At 43.5% G+C, this 19,973-nt stretch overlaps 1 protein-coding gene across 1 annotated transcript in view; it reads left to right on the plus strand.

Annotated features, from left to right (window-relative positions):
* APMAP (adipocyte plasma membrane associated protein) overlaps window positions 1-19,973 on the plus strand; it is a 386,605-nt gene that overhangs the window by 132,957 nt on the left and 233,675 nt on the right. Inside the window, exon 3 of the mRNA XM_085612063.1 lies at window positions 11,431-11,546. Within this exon, the coding sequence (XP_085468189.1) occupies window positions 11,431-11,546 (116 nt within the window). The remainder of the gene's footprint in view (window positions 1-11,430; window positions 11,547-19,973) is intronic.

A 19,973-nucleotide genomic window follows, 5' to 3' on the forward strand; every position in this document is an offset into this window, starting at 1 on the left:
TAGTTGCAATCAAAGTCTACCAAATCTTCATAAAGAGGAGAACGGCTTCCCAAACTGCTAAAAAAATGCACTACTACTAACGGCGAGGTATTACAAATATAAAAAAAAAAAAAGGAAGAGCAAAACATTTAAAAAACAAACCTTAGGATGAAGTACACAAATACTCCGAGATTAAGAACATGTTGAGTACCAATGACTTTTAGGCAATTGTAGTCACACCTGAGAAGATGGCCGCAACCCAACGAAGGGCTGCTACAGTGCAAGTTCCATATTCTCCAAGACTAACCAGGCCAAGAATCATCCGCTCAGGGGAGTAGCCAAAGTCTTTCTGGCTAAAATCAAAGATGTGGAAACAACTCAGAGTAGTCAGTCATGAATAAAAGGAGAGCAATAATACTAGCATATGCAGTTACAAGTATATTGTTCTGTCCCTGGATATTGACATAGTTAAACCTTTGACCAGATCACATCTTCTCAGCATATCTTAGTATATTCCCCAATTGAAATTAATTACATCATAAGGTATTAAAAGCATACATTTGGAAAAAAACAGAGCGAGTTGAAATTTGAAGTCAACAGAAATAACATTTGGGTTGTCTGAGACTCGTGGGCTTAGATGGGTTGCTGTACATCAAAATGGCTCAAAAATGCCAAAGACTTCCATGCAGCCGCAATACTCTGCAAAAAGTATGATCAAATGGAGGGACACTACAACACTATATCAGGCGCAAGTCCTTCAGCCAACAGTTCAAAGGCAAGGAGTATTTAACAGCTTAATCGTCACAAAAATGGTTAACTTTAGAAAAGTCAGCTTCGTTGATAGGAAGAAAACCTCATGCAAGGGTGAAGATCCAGATCATGGATCAAAACGACCACAGTTACTGGCAGCCTTGGACAACGGTAGGAGAATGAATGAGTACAAGAAGAAATCATGGAATATTTAGCATCAGCCAAACCATGCCTGGAAAAATAATGTAATGCACCACCAAACGTAGACGATGAAGTAAAAGTAAAATCGGACTGTAAAAGAATATTGTCCCTAAATATTGTTAGTTTTAACTAAAACATCTCTGGTGATGAATGGCAGAGATTTGACCTGCAATTTTCCATCAAACACAGGGTCAGGCAGAAACCAGCTTGGATAGCTATACTGAACTGCATGCACCAACAAAATATTTTTTAAAGGTATTCTAAGGTGGCTTTTAACTTGGGTTTCAATCAAATTTGTATGCAAACTTTTACAGTTACAAACTACAGACACTAATTTCCTGCATTTTAGGTTTGCATAGATGAGCAGAGGGATTAACATGCTCAATAATTTAAATATGTATATAATCCTAGGCTGGTCTCATGTGGCATAAGAAACTTAGGAAGCGATAAGTAATTTGTCTGGGATAACCCTAAGCATCCTTACTTTCAAATGACTCTCATATACAGATTATTTTTGGAGACTAATGCATCTCCGCCTACCGCTATTATGAACAAAAAGGTAGCAGAGGAGGACATGCTCAAGGGTATTCGAAGCCAATGTTAAACTGGGAAAAAAGTCAGCAAATAAGTAAGACGTTTGCCTCCCTTCCCTTAATCTGTAGGGTATCCATAATGGATGCGCATACACCTTTCTGACTTGCCAGCAAAAGAGACTCTTATTTGTGGCACAGGATCCTCACTTCTAGCCAATTTGCTGACTTTTATAGAGGCTTGTATATGGGTTATAGATATGTAAATCAAGCAAAGGGTTGAGTGTGGCCATAATGTCTTAGTAGCAAGTGTTTTAGATGATAATATCCTAGGGGATTTTAAGATGAACAACCACATTATCAATGATATTGTGATCTAACCAGGCAGTGGTGGGAGAGTTGTGAGATGGGACTATGAAAAATGGACAGAAACCCCCAGACTGATAACTGTTTTGTCGAACTGCACAGATCTAACCATGACCAGCAGCGGTGGCGAAGAAGAAAAAAACCATTGACAAATTAAAACTTATGGCTATAGAAATAAAGCTAACATGGTGTGCCCCAGTTAGAGCAAGTAGGAAGAAATTCAAGTTAGTCCAACTGCAGTTGGTACAATATGAATGTTGGTGGTTAAAAAAAAATATATACTTTCTCTGCTGCATTGAGATTGAGGCACACAATCCCGGTAAAGAAATTCCACTTCCAGTGGCTCAGGAAAGAATACTAATGCTTGTTGATAAATAATTGGACACTCAACAAAAGCTATGGGGGGGATCTAAAACCTGCCACTACGAGGAAAGACTGAGAAAATGGTGGGAATTTTTCACAAACTCTGTTAATGTTTCAGAAAATAGATATGAAAATTATACTAGGGCAAATGATTGGATTAGTAATTTCAGGTGCCTTTTATAATGGGGGAAGAAAAAGATATTGAGAAGAGAGTCATTAGGGTGAATTATCGTAGAAGTGCCAGCAATAGTATGACCATTTGTCACCCGAGGTTGAAAACCTGATGGGAATGAATCTAAATAAAGTCCCAGGCCCTGGCCTGATACCCATAGACTTGCACTGGATGGCACCCAAACTCCAGTAAGGTATATTGGCCGAGGAATATAATGCACCACTGATAGTTCAGTTCCACAATCTTCGACCTCGGCGGTACTGGTCACTCTACATTAGAAGGTCACTTGGAGGGACCCATCTAACTATAGGTCAATTTTATTGTTGGAATGGGCAGGTAAAGTATTTGGGAAGTTTTGCCTTAATTGCCTGCAAAGCTGGATAGACTGTAAACATATTCTAATAGATGTACAAGCTGGGTTTAGGTCGAAAACAACGACCAATTCCAAACTGTACAACTGTTTATGGTCTGCCATACATATAGTAAGGTAGAGAAAGTCCCTATGTACCTGACTTTTATTGACCTAAAAATGGTATTTGATTAGTTTAATCGGGCAAAATTGTGGTCTTCACTAGAAACGTCAAACATAGAACTGGCACTTATTTCAATGATGAACATTTCGTACACAAATTATGCTTCAAAAGCCTGGTACCACCCACGTGGCGAGTGTGCCAATAGTTGCAGAAACACTTGAGGACTACGGCAGGGCTACAGTCAGGCATCAGACCGGCTCTGTTTGTTTTTTAACATCATGAGAGTATCTACGAGCGGTAGATGTCGATTTGACTGATTAGAGCAAATGTAAAAATTCAAATTATTTTTTTTGTGTGTTGTAATTCTTTATTAGCAATTTCTAAAATAAAATAACATCATAGAAACATCAGCATCGATCACACAGATACAATGTCACATTAGATATTACAGCAAACAATTGTGTGGTACGTGTCTCTCAAATTCAAATTCTTCGCTAAGCAAATGATGCTGTATTTGTCTACATAGAAAACGCGATGCATAGGGGAGATTCTCCAAACACTGCATAGAGAAAAATTTGATAATCAATATGAATGGAAAGCCAAGCTTGTGCTATTCGCCATCCCCAAAAGTAAAAAGACGCTTATGTGTCTTAAGGGGAAGCAATAGACTGTCTATATTTGATTATCTAAGCATAAATTTGACAAAACAGGTAAAACAAAAGGCAATTATCTTTTTGATTCAAAGTTCAAATGCTGTACTCTGATTGATGAGCAAGGCAGGGGTGAGTCAGCTGAGTCTTACAAGTCTACAAGCAGAAGGCAGATGCACGTGTTATTCATATTTCAGAACTTTGGGGCTATAACAATACCTGTGATTTGCAATGATTGAGAATACTTTTCTGAGGGTAGGACCAGGTACTCCAGTAATACCATTGTTCTTAGAACTAGGAGTCAAGCATATCTCTGATATAATTTCTCTGCAACCAATACTCTATTGAGTACGTGCAAATTACAATGTTCGATGCATTTGAGCTGCAGATCACACACTTAGCATAGATCGCCATCTGGTGTTGGGCCTGGATGTTTGCACTTGATTTTGTCCTGGAAAAGTCTTTGGAAGTCATGGGATAGGTGACTCCTCCTTCGGAGTATAGTGCGCATGACCATCTGCTCCATCCTCAGATTGTTTTTTATCCGCCACCGGGATCGGATGTGTTTGTCGTTCTCCAGTTCGGAACCGTTACCGATTCCACTTTCAACGCGCAACCCTTCACCCTTTCGACGGTATTGTCTTGATCGCGAACCCTAATCGTCGCGCATCTCTCCAAATCGAAGTCCTCGATTCCGGTCGTCGACGAAGGCCTTCAGGCCTGCCTTGGCTTCTGGCTCATGGAAAGGACACCGTTCAAGAAGTGTCCTCAATGTGGGTCAAAGTTTCCCCACACCAATCTGCATGAGGTGTGCAACCTCTGCCTTTTACCAGAGCACGAAGCCAGAGACTGTCCAGCTTGTGCCTCTTTCCACTCCATAAAGACCATTCGAGACCGATGCACTCGAAGAACCATGGCTCGCTCGTCGACATCAATCCCCGACGCCATCTTCCAAGAGGGCGTCGACGTGCCAGAGCGGGTCGAAGAAAGCCTCTTCAGCGCCTCAGAAGCCTATGACTCCGATGTCGACGAAATCACTCTGGCGCAGAGGGTCGTAAGTAAGAACGTCGACCCCGACCCCCTCCCTGCACCATCGAAAAAGGCTTCGGTCACACCTTCGCCTTCTGGCCCAGTGCACACCGAGAGACTGCTTCTCATGCCCCTCCCTCGGGCCCGGCAAAGAAGCCTACTAAGCCTTCAGGCAGCTTGGGCTTGAGTCAGCCTGCCGTCGGTACCGAAACACAATCACCGGCACCGAAAATGAAACAGCCCTCCTCCTCCATGCTGATAGCTGCTTCCACATCCAAGCACACTGCACCAAAACCCACAAGCACCGATTCGTCGACACCGACAAAACATTCGGAACCGAACAAAAAACCACGCCCGAAGGGTTCAGATTCGGAGCAAAAGAAAGCCTCGGAACCGAAAAAACAACAAGTTCCACAGGCCACGGACGCTGTAAAAACGCACGGCTCCAAACCAGAACCACTACAGAGTCGGTGCCGAAGAAGTCTACGGAACCGAAACGCTCGGCACCGAAAGACCAACCTTCAGCAGAAGAGCTGTTCACACCAGACCCTGCTCAAGAGACTCTAACAAGGGATCCTAAAACTGGTCAATTGATTCTTTGTTCTAGGAAAAGACCACTAGATGCGCCTGCACCGGCTCCACCTCCTAAAAAGAGGGACTTTGCCACATCTCCTCTGAGTCCCTTCTCCAACTCCTCCACCACCACCTCTTCCCCCACCACACCGTTCCCCTACACCATCTCCTACACCAGTAGACGATGATGACACCTTGGATGACATAGGGGAGGGTCTGGACGATGTGCCACTAGGGAATCCTAGTCCACCTTCTTCCCCAGACCCCTGGGATGGTTATAACACTCCAGATGTCCCTAATGTTGCACAGGATGACATCTCCCCTTCCAGGCCTTCCCCTCCAGAGGACACCATGGGCTTTAATCAGCTCATCCACAGAGCTGCCCATTACCACGGGGTTGACTTGCACACAGACCCCATAGAGCAGGATTTCCTAATGGATATATTTGACACCAATCAAAGGTCCCCCTCAATACCACCTTTGCTTAAAGGGGTTATTAAGCATGCACCTGAAGTCTTTAAAGATCCTGTTAGGAGTCGAGTTATTAACCCCAGGATCGAGAACAAATATAAAGCGGCCTCTGCTGTCCCAGCTTACATTAAAGGCCCAGTACCCTTAGACTCCCTGGAAGTTTCTAATGCTAGGAAGAGGGCCTATTCCCAGACATCAGGTAACGCTCCACCACCCGACAAAGAGTCTAGACTCTTGGACGCCTCCGGCAAAAGAACAGCCTCACAAGTGGCTAACATATGGCGCATCGCTAACACTCAGACGCTGTTAGCCAGGTATGATAGGGGACATTATGATGAACTAGAGTCCATAGTGCAGCACTTCCCAGATAAATACAAAAACGGGGCCAATTAACTCATTCAGGAGGGTAAGCTTATTACCGACACCTCCATCCGTTGCGCTCTTGACGTGGTAGACACCGCCTCCAGAGCGGTAAACACAAGTGTCCTTTTGTGTAGGCATGCTTGGCTACTCGTCTCCGGTTTTAAACCTGAGGTTCAAAGTTCCATACTCAACCAGCCATTTGATCAGGAGCACCTATTTCGGCCAAATGTAGATTCAACCCATGAAAAGATGAAGAAGGATACGGACACAGCTAAATCAATTGGAGCCTTGCAGTTGCAAGCTCCCAGACGTTCCTTTCGTCGCTCACATTACAAGGGCACCCCCAGAGGCCACTCCTCAGACAACCCCTCCACCTCTTACAAGGCTCCCTCCCAGTCTACGTTTACCAGAGATTACCCAAGAGGAGGCTAGAGAGGCAACAATAGGACGAACAACATCCGCTCTGCATCCACCCCTACCCAATGACTTTCCTCCACTTCCCCCAGACCATTCCACTCCAGTCAGGGGAAGACTACAACAGTTCCTGCTTGTCTGGACCAACATCACTTCAGACAGGTGGGTGCGACAAATAATTCAATCGGGTTACTGTCTGGAACTTACTTCTACCCCCCCCCCCCACACATACCACCCAAACAATGCACAATGTCGTCAGAACACTTATCTCTGCTAAAGCAGGATGTGATCACCCTCCTACAAAAGGGTGCAATAGAACCAGTTCCCATGCACCAACAAAAAACAGGCGTTTACTCCCTGTATTTTCTCATACCAAAGAAGGATGGCTCTCTCAGGCATATTCTAGACCTCCAAACCTGTACATACAATCACACCACTTTCACATGGTTACACTCCAGCAGGTCCTTCCTCTTCTTTCACAAGGCGAATTCCTTGCTACTCTAGATCTCGAGGACGCCTATTTCCATATTCCCATTCACGTAGCCCACAGGAAGTATCTAAGATTTGCAGTGGACGGCCAACACTATCAATTCAAAGTATTCCCTTTCGGAGTGACGACTGCACCACGGGTATTCACCAAGTGCCTAGCGGTAGTGGCAGCACACTTAAGAAAACAACACATTCACGTCTTCACATATCTGGACGACTGGCTCATAAAAGCCAGCTCATACAGTCAGTGTGTACATCACACTCACACCACTATCCAACTACTCCACAACTTGGGGTTCACAGTAAACTACGCAAAGTCTCATTTGCAACCATCCCACATACAACAATAACTCGGTGCCACAATAGACACCTCAAAGGCATTAGCCTATCCCAACCCGGCCAGGATAGCAAGCATGCAAGCTGTCATAACCAAATTTCAGCCTCAACACTCTCCCAGCACGAGTGTTCATGCAGCTAATAGGGATGATGGCCTCTTGCATACTTATAGTACCTCATGCAAGACTCCAAAAGCGTCCTCTCCGAGAGTGCTTAGCACGCCAATGGAACCAAGCTCAAGGTCAGGTAACCGATCTGGTGTTGGTAGACGGTTGCACTTCTCGATCTCTGCAATGGTGGAAGACCAAGAACCGGGCAGATTTGCGTACGCCTTTCCACCTCTCCCACTCATTCCAATGGTGGTGAGCAAACTACAGCAACATGCACAAACTCTCATCCTAGTTGTTCCAACTTGGGCCAAACAACCGTGGTACACCACATTACTGGAACTGTCGGTAGTTCCGCATCAAAAACTGCACCTCTCCCCATGCCTCCTAACCAAGAACCGTGGAGAGATCCAACACCCGGACCCAGCTCAGCTCAACCTTACGATGTGGCTCCTGAGGTCTTAGAATTTGGTTACCTTAACCTTCCTCCTGAATGCATGAAAATCATTAAAAAAAGCTAGACGTCCCACCATTAGAGCCTGCTGTGCAGCCAAGTGGAAGAGATTTGTAATATACTGTCATAACAACAACATCAATCCCCTAGACATGTCTATCCAACACATCATAGGTTAGCTACTACATCGCCAAAGGTGCAACTTAGCCTACACATCCATAAGGCTGCACCTCGCTGCCATAGCAGCCTATTTTCAAAATAGACAACACCTATCACTTTTCAGAGTGCCTGCCATCAAAACCTTTATGGAAGGCCTCAAAAGGATATTACCCCCCCCCCCCTCCCCCCCGGGTACCACCCTCACCTGTTTGGAATTTAAACATCGTTCTAACAAGACTAATGGGTCCTCCTTTTGAACCTCTACATAAATGTGAGCTCCAGTTTATAACATGGAAAGTTGCTTTCGTAGTAGCTATCACTTCTCTTAGAAGAGTTAGTGAACTGCAAGCGCTAACTATTCAGGAACCGTTCCCACAAATCCATCACAATAAGGTTGTTCTTAGAACCAATCCAAAATTCCTCCCTAAAGTCATTTCTCCTTTCCACCTCAATCAGTCTGTAGAGTTGCCAGTGTTCTTCTCGCAGCCACAGACAGTCGCAGAAAGAGCTCTTTATACCCTAGATGTCAAAAGAGTGTTGCTTTATTACATTGAAAGGACGCAAACTTTTCGTAAGACCAAACAACTTTTTCTGTCATTATCACCACCACACAAAGGCAACCCCATATGGATTGTTAAATGCATACATATTTGCTATCACAAAGCAAAACTTACTTTATCTGTTCCTCCTCAAGCCCACTCTACACGAAAGATAGGGGCTTCAATGGCATTTTTAGGAAACATTCCCTTAGATGACATCTGCAAAGCAGCTACATGGTCTACACTGCACACATTCACAAAACACTATTCTGTGGATGTGCAAACAAAACAACAAGCTAGTGCGGGCCAGGCTGTACTCCAAACACTATTTCAAACTACTGCAACAGGTACTGGTGGTCGCCGCTAGGGATGAGTACTGCTATACAATCTATGCTAAGTGTGTGATCTGCAGCTCATATGCCTCGAACGGAAAATGCTACTTACCAGTATGCATCTGTTCTTGGCATGTAGAGCTGCAGATCCACACACGCCCACCCCCCTCCCCGGCTTCCTTTATCTGTTCCAGTACTATCTTATTTAGATACAGCATACATGGGCATCTTTCCTGTTTCTCACAAAACTCCATCATTTCCCTGCTGGCGAAAAACAATCTGAGGATGGAGCAGATGCTCATGCGCACTATAGTCCGAAGGAGGAGTCACCTATCCCGTGACTTCCAAAGACTTTCCAGGACAAAAACAAGTGCAAACATCCGGGCCCAACACCAGATGGCGATCTATGTTAAGTGTGTGGATCTGCAGCTCTACATGCCAAGAACAGATGCATACTGGTAAGTAGCATTTTCCTTTAAAGCTGCACCTTACCTGCCATCCATTCTAGAATTGCTCACATGTGGGAGGCACGGAGAAGCAAGATTGCTATTAGATGTGAAAAAGATATCCGCTGACCTGCAGATGCACCACATCTGGAGCAGCCACATTCAAATAGACTTGTATAATATTTGAATTGTAAAGGAATGGTTATTCTTCAACCCCCTTTTAATTCCCCCATTGACTGATCTACATGAAATGTGTATTGAACCCAAATCTGATGGACATGTTCTTTAGAAACGTTTGTTCAGATTCATCAGTAGCTGCCTGAGTTAAGGCAAAAATGTATTTTCATGGAAACTCTGACTTAACTATAACTTCATGCTGGATGTTGCAAGTAATAAGCATGCACATTGATGCGTACCCATAGATCATCATCATCATCATCATACCATTCCATGTGCTCATTTTCACCCCAGTTCGCAAAAACATTTAATCCAAGCCATCAGCTCAAATCACATATCACCCGCCTCAACAACACACTATCAATACACACATCACACACCTTAGAGAACACACTATCAAATACACCATAATACACTGTCACAAAGATATCAAGACACTCGCACAGTGCACCATCACACACCTTCATACCAATACAGAGACATATTTACTCCATTACACCTCACATACCATCACACTTGGATCATTTATCCACAATACACCATCAAGACTACTCTCAACTTCCGCGGCTCCTCCTCGTCCTTCAAAGAGGCTGGAAGGCGGGATGACGGAAAAATCGCGGAAAATAAAAATTGTGCCTGGGTACATGTTGCGCTACAGAGCATCCCACCCTCAGTGGTGCGGGAACAATTTTTAGAGTGGTTGTGCTCGCATTAATGTTACATCCTTGAAGAAAGTCATAGGGATTGTGAAACTACTAAGCTTTATATAAAAAAAAATTACAAAAAACTGCAGCAAATGTGCCATGCCCATTCAGCAGGAGACTGGTAAGGGTGTGCTATGTAGCTGATGGTGCACTTTGGAGCACTGATGAGGTAGCACAATGTCAATTACAGACAGCACATATTCTGTTGATATGTCCACAAAATTTGCATAGACCTACAGTTTTACTGGTAAAACTATGCACCACAAAAAAAGATAATGAGTGGAAATGGGTTTCAGTGAATATTTGTATGTTGCGCATCACCAAATAAAGCGCCTTGATTTGTTGGATCCTATTAAAATCTTTGTTTCCATCGCACTAAAGAATTACAAAAAAAGTGCTTACTTTGTGCTTCCCTAATTGCTGTATCGTTAATTTTTCAATATTTAAACGTTGCTGTGTGTTAGAAAAACACTGACGTGCTAAAAGCCTTTTCTTTCGTTTCCTGTACCACAGCAGGATTGTCACCTAGATCACTTTTACTAAATCCGCTCACTTTGCAGTCTAAGAAATAAAAAGTACAATGAGTTTTCGTATAAGCAGCAATTTGTCAGAAGATATTGCCCGATAATGGACTGTTGCCTTTGAACGCGCAGCAAATGAGACAAGGCAACACAATATTTAAAGGCATCTTAATTGCTCATTAACCTTCTGGACATCAGCATGATTATTTCTGGGGGTGTTGCAGCACCCCAACTTCCAGCTCCTATGCCCGCCCTGCTGCTGTATCTTTTTGTGAATTAAAATTGGTGAAAGCCAATTTACTTTAAACAAACAACACGAATAATTTGGTTGTCATCTATTTTGCAGTATTTATGAGGCACTGTTTAGAAAAGCTCTACTTATATCCTAGTTTTCTATTTGCAGTACGGTCCAAATGTCTTTGAGGTGGGAGATTAAAGTGGTCTGGAACATTACCGTGATCTCTTCAGTGACGGAATGCATTACATTTCAAATTCTAGCGACTTACAATATACGTTTGTTTTAAAATCCTGCAGCACCACCTACTGCCGTGCTGAAATATCGTTTCTAAGGTTTGGTATTGATAATTTCCCCTCAAGCAATTGAAGAAGATTCATTTAATTTGCCCGTTGTAAACACTGACTAGAGGCGAACGAATTACTTCTATTTAAAATGTTGTGACTTGTATTTATCTCAGAAAAAGAGCTCCAGAAAATACGGCCGACTGACTGAATCTCAAACTGAAAGATGATTACAATTTTCAGTTGAGCTATTTTTTAAGCTGTGTGTTTTTGCTCGTTTAATATCTCTGCTTTAATTTGTTTGTTGTTTCAGCCTGCATGATCCTCCGTTGCTGACTGGCGCTCTCGAGCCCAACCTTAAATTAAGAAAAGCAGAGCGAATGTTTGAAGGCATGCTTGTAGGGCCGGAGTCCTTTGCAAATGTTGGCGGTAAGCATATATTTTACACATGACGCATGCTAGCAAGAAAGTAATGTAAATCCCTGCATTTATGGTTGTAGAAGCCTTTACTCCGCGCCCCCACTCTTCCCGGAAACAGTCCAACTGCAACCACCGGCTGTTTAAATGTAAGCCACGATAATACAAGCATTGGCATAGCCAATAGGTCTCGCCTTTGGGACCTTGTAAGTGTTTAGCCATGCAACAGTTGTTGTTGCACCAAAGAAATTGTGCTGCATAAATAAATACTTATAAGGTCCCAAAAGCGAGACCTATTGGCTATGCCAATGCTTGTTCTTTGTAAAGAAATAGATGCTTGTTTCTATTTCTTTACCTTTGGTATAATCGCGGCACCGGCGCTTTATTTTTAACATTAAAAGTAAAGCGCCGGTGCCGCGGTTATACCAAAGGTAAAGAAATAGAAACAAGCATCTATTTCTTTACTTTTGCTATAATCGCGGCACCGGCGCTTTATTCTTAATAGCAAAAGTAAAGAAATAGAAACAAGCATCAATTTCTTTACAAAGACGAGTGGCAGAAGAATGGGCTGGAAAAAGGGGAATAACAGGAAGAGGCAAAGTATGAAGGTGGAGATACTGGACTGTGAAACGAGGCAGGTGAGGACTGTTCTTGGCATATCTTGATGTAGCGCCTTCATGAAGTACAGTACCCGTGACGGAGACATATGGCTGCTGCGCGCGTTCACGCGCACATGCTCGCAGGCTTTAGGCCAGCGGCTGCAGCACTTTGAAAATCCACTTACAAAAATTCGAGCAACAGCGCATGCGCTGTTCTAGGCTCGACCTAAAAACGGCTACTAGCAGGCTCGGCTCTAGGATTCTTGCTCGGGGAGGGCCATGAACAAGATTGGGTGGGCCGCCAAGATGAGAATGGGCAGTGGTAAAAAGTATTGCAGAGATCTGATATTTTAGGTACAGACATTGTCGAACTTTGACGTCTTAACACCATAACAACCAACGAGGTACCTGCTTCGCTTTACCTGCTGGGGTTCCGCCTTTCCTAGGCTGCAGCCTGCTCCTGGTCATGTGTAGAAACATTATTCTTGCTATATATTAAATGTCAGTTTTGCACTTTGCAAAGCATTGAAGTTTAAAAACGTGGCACGGTAAGCCCTCTGACAATGCTGCACACCCCTACCTAATACATTAATTCAGACTTCACCATTATTTATCCTTCCCCTCCCTTTCTATGCACATGCTCAATAAACAAAAACACAGTTAAAACTGAGTTATGGTTTTGACAAAAGTGCAAAACCAACTCAAATGGCCTGGGTCTTTTTCCCATCTGTTTTGAAGCAAACTAAGTTTTTTCTGAGAAATTGCTTTTTTGGCCATTCTTGCTTCTAGCAGTCTCCCCTTTAGTGATAATATTTCCAGCAGTCACATCTCCCCCTTAAACTAACAACATGCTTGAACTGCTTGCATTAAGTTATCTGGGTTTTTAGTGGAGTGTATTTGGTTTGGAATTTGTAAATGGTAAATAACTTGTACCAAGTAATAAAATAGGCTTTACTCCGGAAAACAATACTGCAGTGCCCCATACTAAACAAACATGCTAAGAATAGACAACACTACACTATGCACTACAGAGCTTTGCTTAGCCACTCATGTAACTAAAAAAAGTCTTCCACAGGAGTTAAGGGTATAAAGGGTGCACACTATGAACCTTAAAACACCTATCTTAAAGGCACTAAAACACATCAGGTAATGTGACGCAAAATAGATGAAATTGGAACCTTTGCAAAATAGATGAAATTGGAGCCTTTGCCTCATCTGTGCGAATAAGTAAGTGAGAGTGTTCAGGATTTCTGTGCTGTTCATCTGTGCATGCAGCAGCTACCATCCCTGCTGACATCACACTTGTACCCAGACCTGAAAGTAGCCTATGTCCAGGGGTGAATCAGGGCCAAATATTGGCCCGGGCACCCAAAAACAAGTGGTCCACCTTTGCAGATCATAATCTTTCATGAAACATTGCTATATTAGTATAAGGGAGCTAAATTGGGGAGGCATTTGTGGTAAAATAAACTTTTCAAATGTTCTAGGACCACTAACTCTATCCAATGCTGGAAACACTATTATTGCTATGCAGCGCACTCCAAAAAAGTCTTCCAATGAATATGTTCCCGAATCGGTTGCTCACGCTTTGATCCTCGGAACCCTTACTCACGCTCCGATCTCTGAATCCTCTCTCAGGAATCAGGTCCTCAAAATCCTGGCAATTCTTATGGATCCTTGCTGGACTGACCAACATGACCCCAGAAGTCCATATGGATCCTCTTGTCTGTAGGATTCTGTTCACACTTAAGAATCCATGGGTGCTGCTCATCCTAAGGTCTCCAGACTCTTGCTCACCATCAGTTGGTCTCTTAACTATCCACTTATTAGAAGGACCCCGAAGCTAATTTCCACTCTCCGGTGCTCTGAGACTCCTGCTCAGATACCCAAGGTTCCAGCTCACTCTCAGGTGCCTTTGGATTTCAGCTCATCATCTGGTCTTATTCACTCTTACATGAAAGCTCTGGGACATCCTCATTTCCCTGAAGTTTACCATGAGATTCCGCAAACCTTGTATATCTAAATAGCTTCCTTGATGTTTTGCTCACCCTAAGGGTACGAGGTGTACTGTCACTGCCAGACGGCTACTAGACAACCCGTTATTCACACCTGACTGTCTGCCACAAACGTGAAACTCCGCGATGTCCAAGTACTTTGAACCAGCAGAATCAGTAGGGTTTTCTGACTAAAGATGAGGCTTGTGAAGTAAGAGCGAAACACTGGCAATACTCGAGGTTGGAGACATTAAACATTATGACTTAGTGAAATCCTTTGAAAAATTGAAGGGGCAGTATCTATGTCAATGAATGTATTTCTTCAACTAGTGACATGATAGGTCCGAAATAGTCCTCCATTATCAGCTTTTTTACGATGGGTCCATTTACAAAGGCATTTATGTGCGTGTGAAGTAGTACTCATTTCGCAAATATTCGCTGAGTATTCATACACAGCTGGCATTAATAGAAATGTCTGTTTTTGCAGTTTATGCTGATGGGGAGATGGACATTTTGTGGACAATTCACAACGTCTTTTATGAGTAGGTGAAGTAGTACGCTTGGGGTAGTTCTTCATGTAATTCTTAAATGTCTTTGTGAATTGGTCCTATATGGTTCCTCTATCTTTTTTGGATGCATTCTTAGGAACGCATAGTTGGTAACTATTCAAGCCTTTGTGGTCAATGCTCTGGCTGACATGAGTGTTACATATCCATTATGGTCTTTGGCTTTGAGTGTTAGTGGATGCGGGAAAATTTCCACATACAGCACTCCTTTATTACTACATATCTGTTGTGTCATGCTCCACTAAGATATGTCACGTCCATCTTTATACTATGAAGGCTAGTACTGCGAGTCAGTGGCAGCTCCTCCGCTATGTCAGAGAAGCGCCCCCTTAAAAAATGATCTGCAGAAAAAAACGTCAGGAAAGGAAAAAATAAAACAATAATAAACACTCGTTTTATTTTTCCTTTCCGGCCGAGTCTTGGGGGCGGGGCCTGGGGGGTGACAGGCTCTGAGAGGAGTGGTAGGTGCACTCCCTTCACTGAACATGACGGTTTGGCGGGCTGTCTCAGGCCAGCCAAACCGTCATCTGCACAGAAAGCGCTCTCCAACCCAGCAACACAACTGGGTTGGAGAGAGAGCAGGCATAGACTCCCAGTCTGTCTTGGAGTGCAGATCGAGGGCGCTCAGGCCAATCCTGAAGCTGCTCTCATGCGTTAGCGCAGCTTCAGGATTGGCAGCAGGGCATTCTGGTAGCTTGTGCTGCCTGGAGAAGAGCAGCAGAAGAGCACGACGCAGCCGGCTGCAGGTACGTTTTTAAAAATGTATTATTGCTTTTTTTATTCCTCTCTGCTAACCCTATGCCCCGCCTACCCCTCCGCCTGCCACTTCTTGTCCAGCACAGCAGCCGCTACTTCTGCCAGTCCAACTTTGTACGCATTATCACTACTGGCCCTCCTATTTGTGAATTCTGTAATGATGCCCTTTTGTCAATCCCTGTCAAGTTCCTGTAGCACGTGTTCTATTTTTGAAGAAGGTCTACATAAATTTAAGGAAATTAATATTGTCTTTTTGTTATGGAATAGCCAATGCCTTACCGATTTATGAACAGCTGAGTCATTAACATCTTGAGATCTATTTGAGTCCTTACATAATATGAATGCTAGATGCAGTGTCAGGAGAGCGAGTGCCTTAACTGGTTTCGGTATTCCCAGTTGTCAATGCTACTTCTCTCCGACCGTTTATATTTTCATCTTTTTCTGTTAGTAACATTTCACTTGATTAATAGTCATCAAAGAAAGCAGTTTTTGTCAGTGCTTTCCCTGTTTTTAACACCATAGTACATTTTGCAATATTGACCTCATAGTAAACTAATAACACTAGTGTATGTGGTTTATAAAAGTATAGGACCAAGTACCCCTAACCAAGAGGTCTTCATGGTAAATTGTGACAAACATGTCTCAAAAAAATGGAACAAATCTTGATTATAGAGGTGGATTAGCTATTCATCAACTCCTACACATTTTTGAACCTCCATGCTAATGTTTGCATCTTATCTGTAACATGAATTTAGTGGCTCATGTAATGTGGTGATCTCTCTTCTCCCAGGTCAAGTCCTGCTTCAGATGGCAACAGCTTTTCAAACATCATAGATGCTTGATCGTAAATTGCATTGCATTTGCCATCTTGGTGATCCAAGTCGTATTTCAAACATGAGCCTTCTCCTCTCCTCTCACTGTTCCACAAACAAGTTGCGCTTTATAACATTGAGCATTATGAATTTTGTTTTTAAAAAAAATGAATTAAAATCCCTCTGCCCCTTAAAAATGGCTTGCGGGCAAAGGATGCGTGTTCATGTGTGGGTGCATTGCTGGAAAATATACACTTGTGGTGCCTTTTATAAAGTAGACAAGTAAATGGAGGACCCATTTTTCTATTGTTCTGCCTTTACCTGTTCACAGCCGCAAGTCAGTTCTTTTCTGAGCATCCAAGTTACTTTCCATTTTGACAACTCAAAATACTGTATTTCCCTGCGGGGTTGGATGGTCTCTGATTCATAAACCTGCAGATAAATTATGTTAAGACATGCAGTATGTTAACCTTTTTTGTACATATGGTTGTCAAAACCTGTGGAAATGCAGAATATCACTCGGATTGCTAAGTCAGCACAAAGTCTATTTTCTGTATATTTGTAAAACTGTTTAGGTCTTAAAAGTGTGTGTGTTTAGTGACTAATATAGCCTCCTCTGAACTTTTGACTTGTAGATACCACACTTTTTCTAAAATGATGTCACCTTCTGACTAGGGGTGTGTTGAACTCGCAGAGTTTCACTCCGCGGAGTTACACGAATACTCCACGAGATTCCGGGGAGTTCCGCGAATGGGCAGAAATTGGCATTTTGCACTGCTCGCGCTGATTTTTAGTGCTGGAGCTTGTTCTGTGCTGAAAAATCACTGGAAGCAGCATCACATGGCATGCTAGAGGGCACTGCTTCTTGAGGTGGTTTTGCTGCCGTTCGAGTAGATTTTCTACTCGAGCAGCAACTTTTTCACCACGAATGGTCTCCTGTGTTTGCAAAATCACACAGGATGCCCTCCTAGCGTCTAAAATTCAGTCTAGGGAATGCCAATTCTCACCAACTTAACGTTGGCAAGCCGCACATGGGAAAAAACTCTGCCTCGCAGCAGTTGGCGGAGTGTTAGCCGGAACTCCGTTTTACATGCACAACGCAAAGTGGCCAAAACAACACCAACTCTGCTGGCAGAGCGGAATTCAGAGATACTATATGCATAACCTGTTGCATACAGTCCCCGCGGTTTTCCGATCGCTGGTTCAAAGTTTGACACGAATACAATCCTCCCGTCTTGATACTGGTGTATCAAGACGGGAAGGCTTAATAAGGAACGAGGAACCTAAAATATAGGGACAACATATCAAGGATGAAGAAATAATAACTCTTTCTTACGATTCAATAATACAGTAATAAAGGAAGAAGAGATAACAGCCCTGAAGAAGCGCAGTTGGCGCGAAACACGTGTTGGCTATTCTCTGTGATTTCCTTTTGTGAAACTGTTGGCTTCTTAAAAGAAATAAGAGAAAAATAAACATCATGAAACAAATGGAAGAAGATTTATGGATTTTGAATAATCGACCAATATTGTTCTCAGATGTTGTTTTTTGCAATATTTAAATAACACTGGTGGGGACTGGTGTCTGAGACTTTAAGCGCCGGGCAATTTTCCTGCAACCTACTTGTTTTATTTGTTTTGCCAATAACTTTGGCGCCACTTAACAAATTTTCACAAACTTTTTGCAAAACATCCACTTTTTGGTTCAGCTGTGGTTTTGAAAGTTTTGGGGTGATCCGTCAAGCGGGTGCTGAGAAAAAAGCGGGGTCCCAAAACACGTTTTCCCCATGTTATATCTATGAAGATTTTTCAATTTTTGAACATGACTCAGCCCAAACCGCTGACCTAAATCACACCAAATTTGTCAGAAGGCTAACGTGCTTTTTGTGATTTTGTGTGGATACGTTCAGTAGTTGCAGAGATATTTAAGTTTTGAAAATATAGCTATTTCTGAGCCCCAAATCCTACTGAAATTTGATTGGCTGCCAACACTTCAACCAGAAAGTGTTGGCAGCCACATTGGGACTAGGTTGACCAGAGTCCCACAAAAAATTTAAAAACAATAAATAAAAATAACATAAAAAGATAAGGGGCAGGGTAGAAACACCCTGACCCCCTACGCCTCTTGGGGTGGCCTACTGGGACCCCATAGGGCACCAAAAAGCTTTTTTAAAAAAATATATAATTTGTGGGATATGTGGATCCATCTGAACCCTCCCCCCCCCCCCCCCCCCAAAAAAAACAAAGCGCCAGCACCTGCGCCTTGTTCATTATTGACCCCCAGGTGGGCCAGGTCCCAGAGGCATTTGTAATTATGGGGGGAGGGGGGGCGCATGAGCCCTGGCTCCAGGGGCTTACTAATGCTCTGGGGACCACCACCTCATGGGGGTTTCTTAAAAAAAAAAGCGGGGAAGGCCAGTACAGCCTCCCTGCTGATCCGGGGACCACCACTTCCTGGAGCTTAATATTTTATAAATGAGGGGCTCCACTAGTAGCAGCTGCCCAAATCAGCACATCACAAGGTGAGAGCCTTTGAGGCTCCCGCCAAGTGTTGCAGTTTCTGCCAGATAGTTGTGAAGCACCTCCACCCAGAGCAGGCTTTTTGTCTGACCTCCGAGACCACAAAATCACTCCATGAGGTCAGAAACCTGTCTGGTGCCTGGCTGGCGGGGGCAAGTGAGCCAATACACTAGAGCTTGGTCGTTTTTCAGGGGGCACCTCTAAGATGCTCTCTGATTGTATTTTATTATGAATCCATCACTGGAATCAATGTGGGTTTATTAGGCTGAGAAGTTTGATACCTCTTCAAGATTCCTAGTTGGCGACAAGTGCCACCTCCATGACGTTCTTGTGCTAACTGTTCTGTTTGGATAATTTGAGTTTCAAGTGGTATCAGCTAATGTTATTTCTGGCGTTTAGCCGCTGTGCAGTGGCCTATGTCAAACCCTCGTATGGTTGGCTTCATAGCCTCCCATAGTGTACTAACAGATCATTCATTCATAGCAACATTTCCATCAGGGCTTTATGTAGGCTTGTTTTATAGCTCTGGTTATGTAGATGCCATATCGATAGCCGCCATCGGAACGCTGACTCGTGGACCCATTTCTATCAGTAGTTGGACTGGGGAGTGGTCAGATAGACCTCTAGGTTAGATTTCTACCCCTTTCAGTTGACATGTGTGGTCTGGTAATGAAGATGTAGTCTATTCTGGAAAATGACCCATGGATCGCCGAAAAGTACATGAAACCAGCAGCTATTGGGTGGAGTGTCCTCCATGTGTCTGACCATCCCAAAGCCTCTACTAGTGGTCCCAGTCATGATTCCCTCTGTGTATGTTGTACAGCTGTGGGGAGACCCCTATCTTGGTCCGGATGGATACAGTCGTTCCAATCACCCCCAATTAAAGCCAGTGAATCGGGCATAGACCCCCAGATATCGGCGATGCGCTCAGTGAATCCCTGGCTGAGAGGGGGAGGAGCATACATGCTACCCAATATCGTAGGCTCCCCCGTGATCGCTCCCTGGATAAATAAGTATCTGCCTAACCGTTTTACCAATGTACGTGTATGCGTAAATGCAAGTCTACGGTCGACTAGGATAGCTACACCCCTGGAGCCTCTTGCAAAACCCGCATGAAAGACTTGTATGAAGCTAAATCGGGCCAAATATGGAGCTTTGGTCCCCATCAAATGTTTCTTGCAGCATCAAGACGT

The sequence above is a fragment of the Triturus cristatus genome, chromosome 6 (genome assembly GCF_964204655.1).
Source record: "Triturus cristatus chromosome 6, aTriCri1.1, whole genome shotgun sequence".
Classification (NCBI taxonomy): domain Eukaryota; kingdom Metazoa; phylum Chordata; class Amphibia; order Caudata; family Salamandridae; genus Triturus; species Triturus cristatus.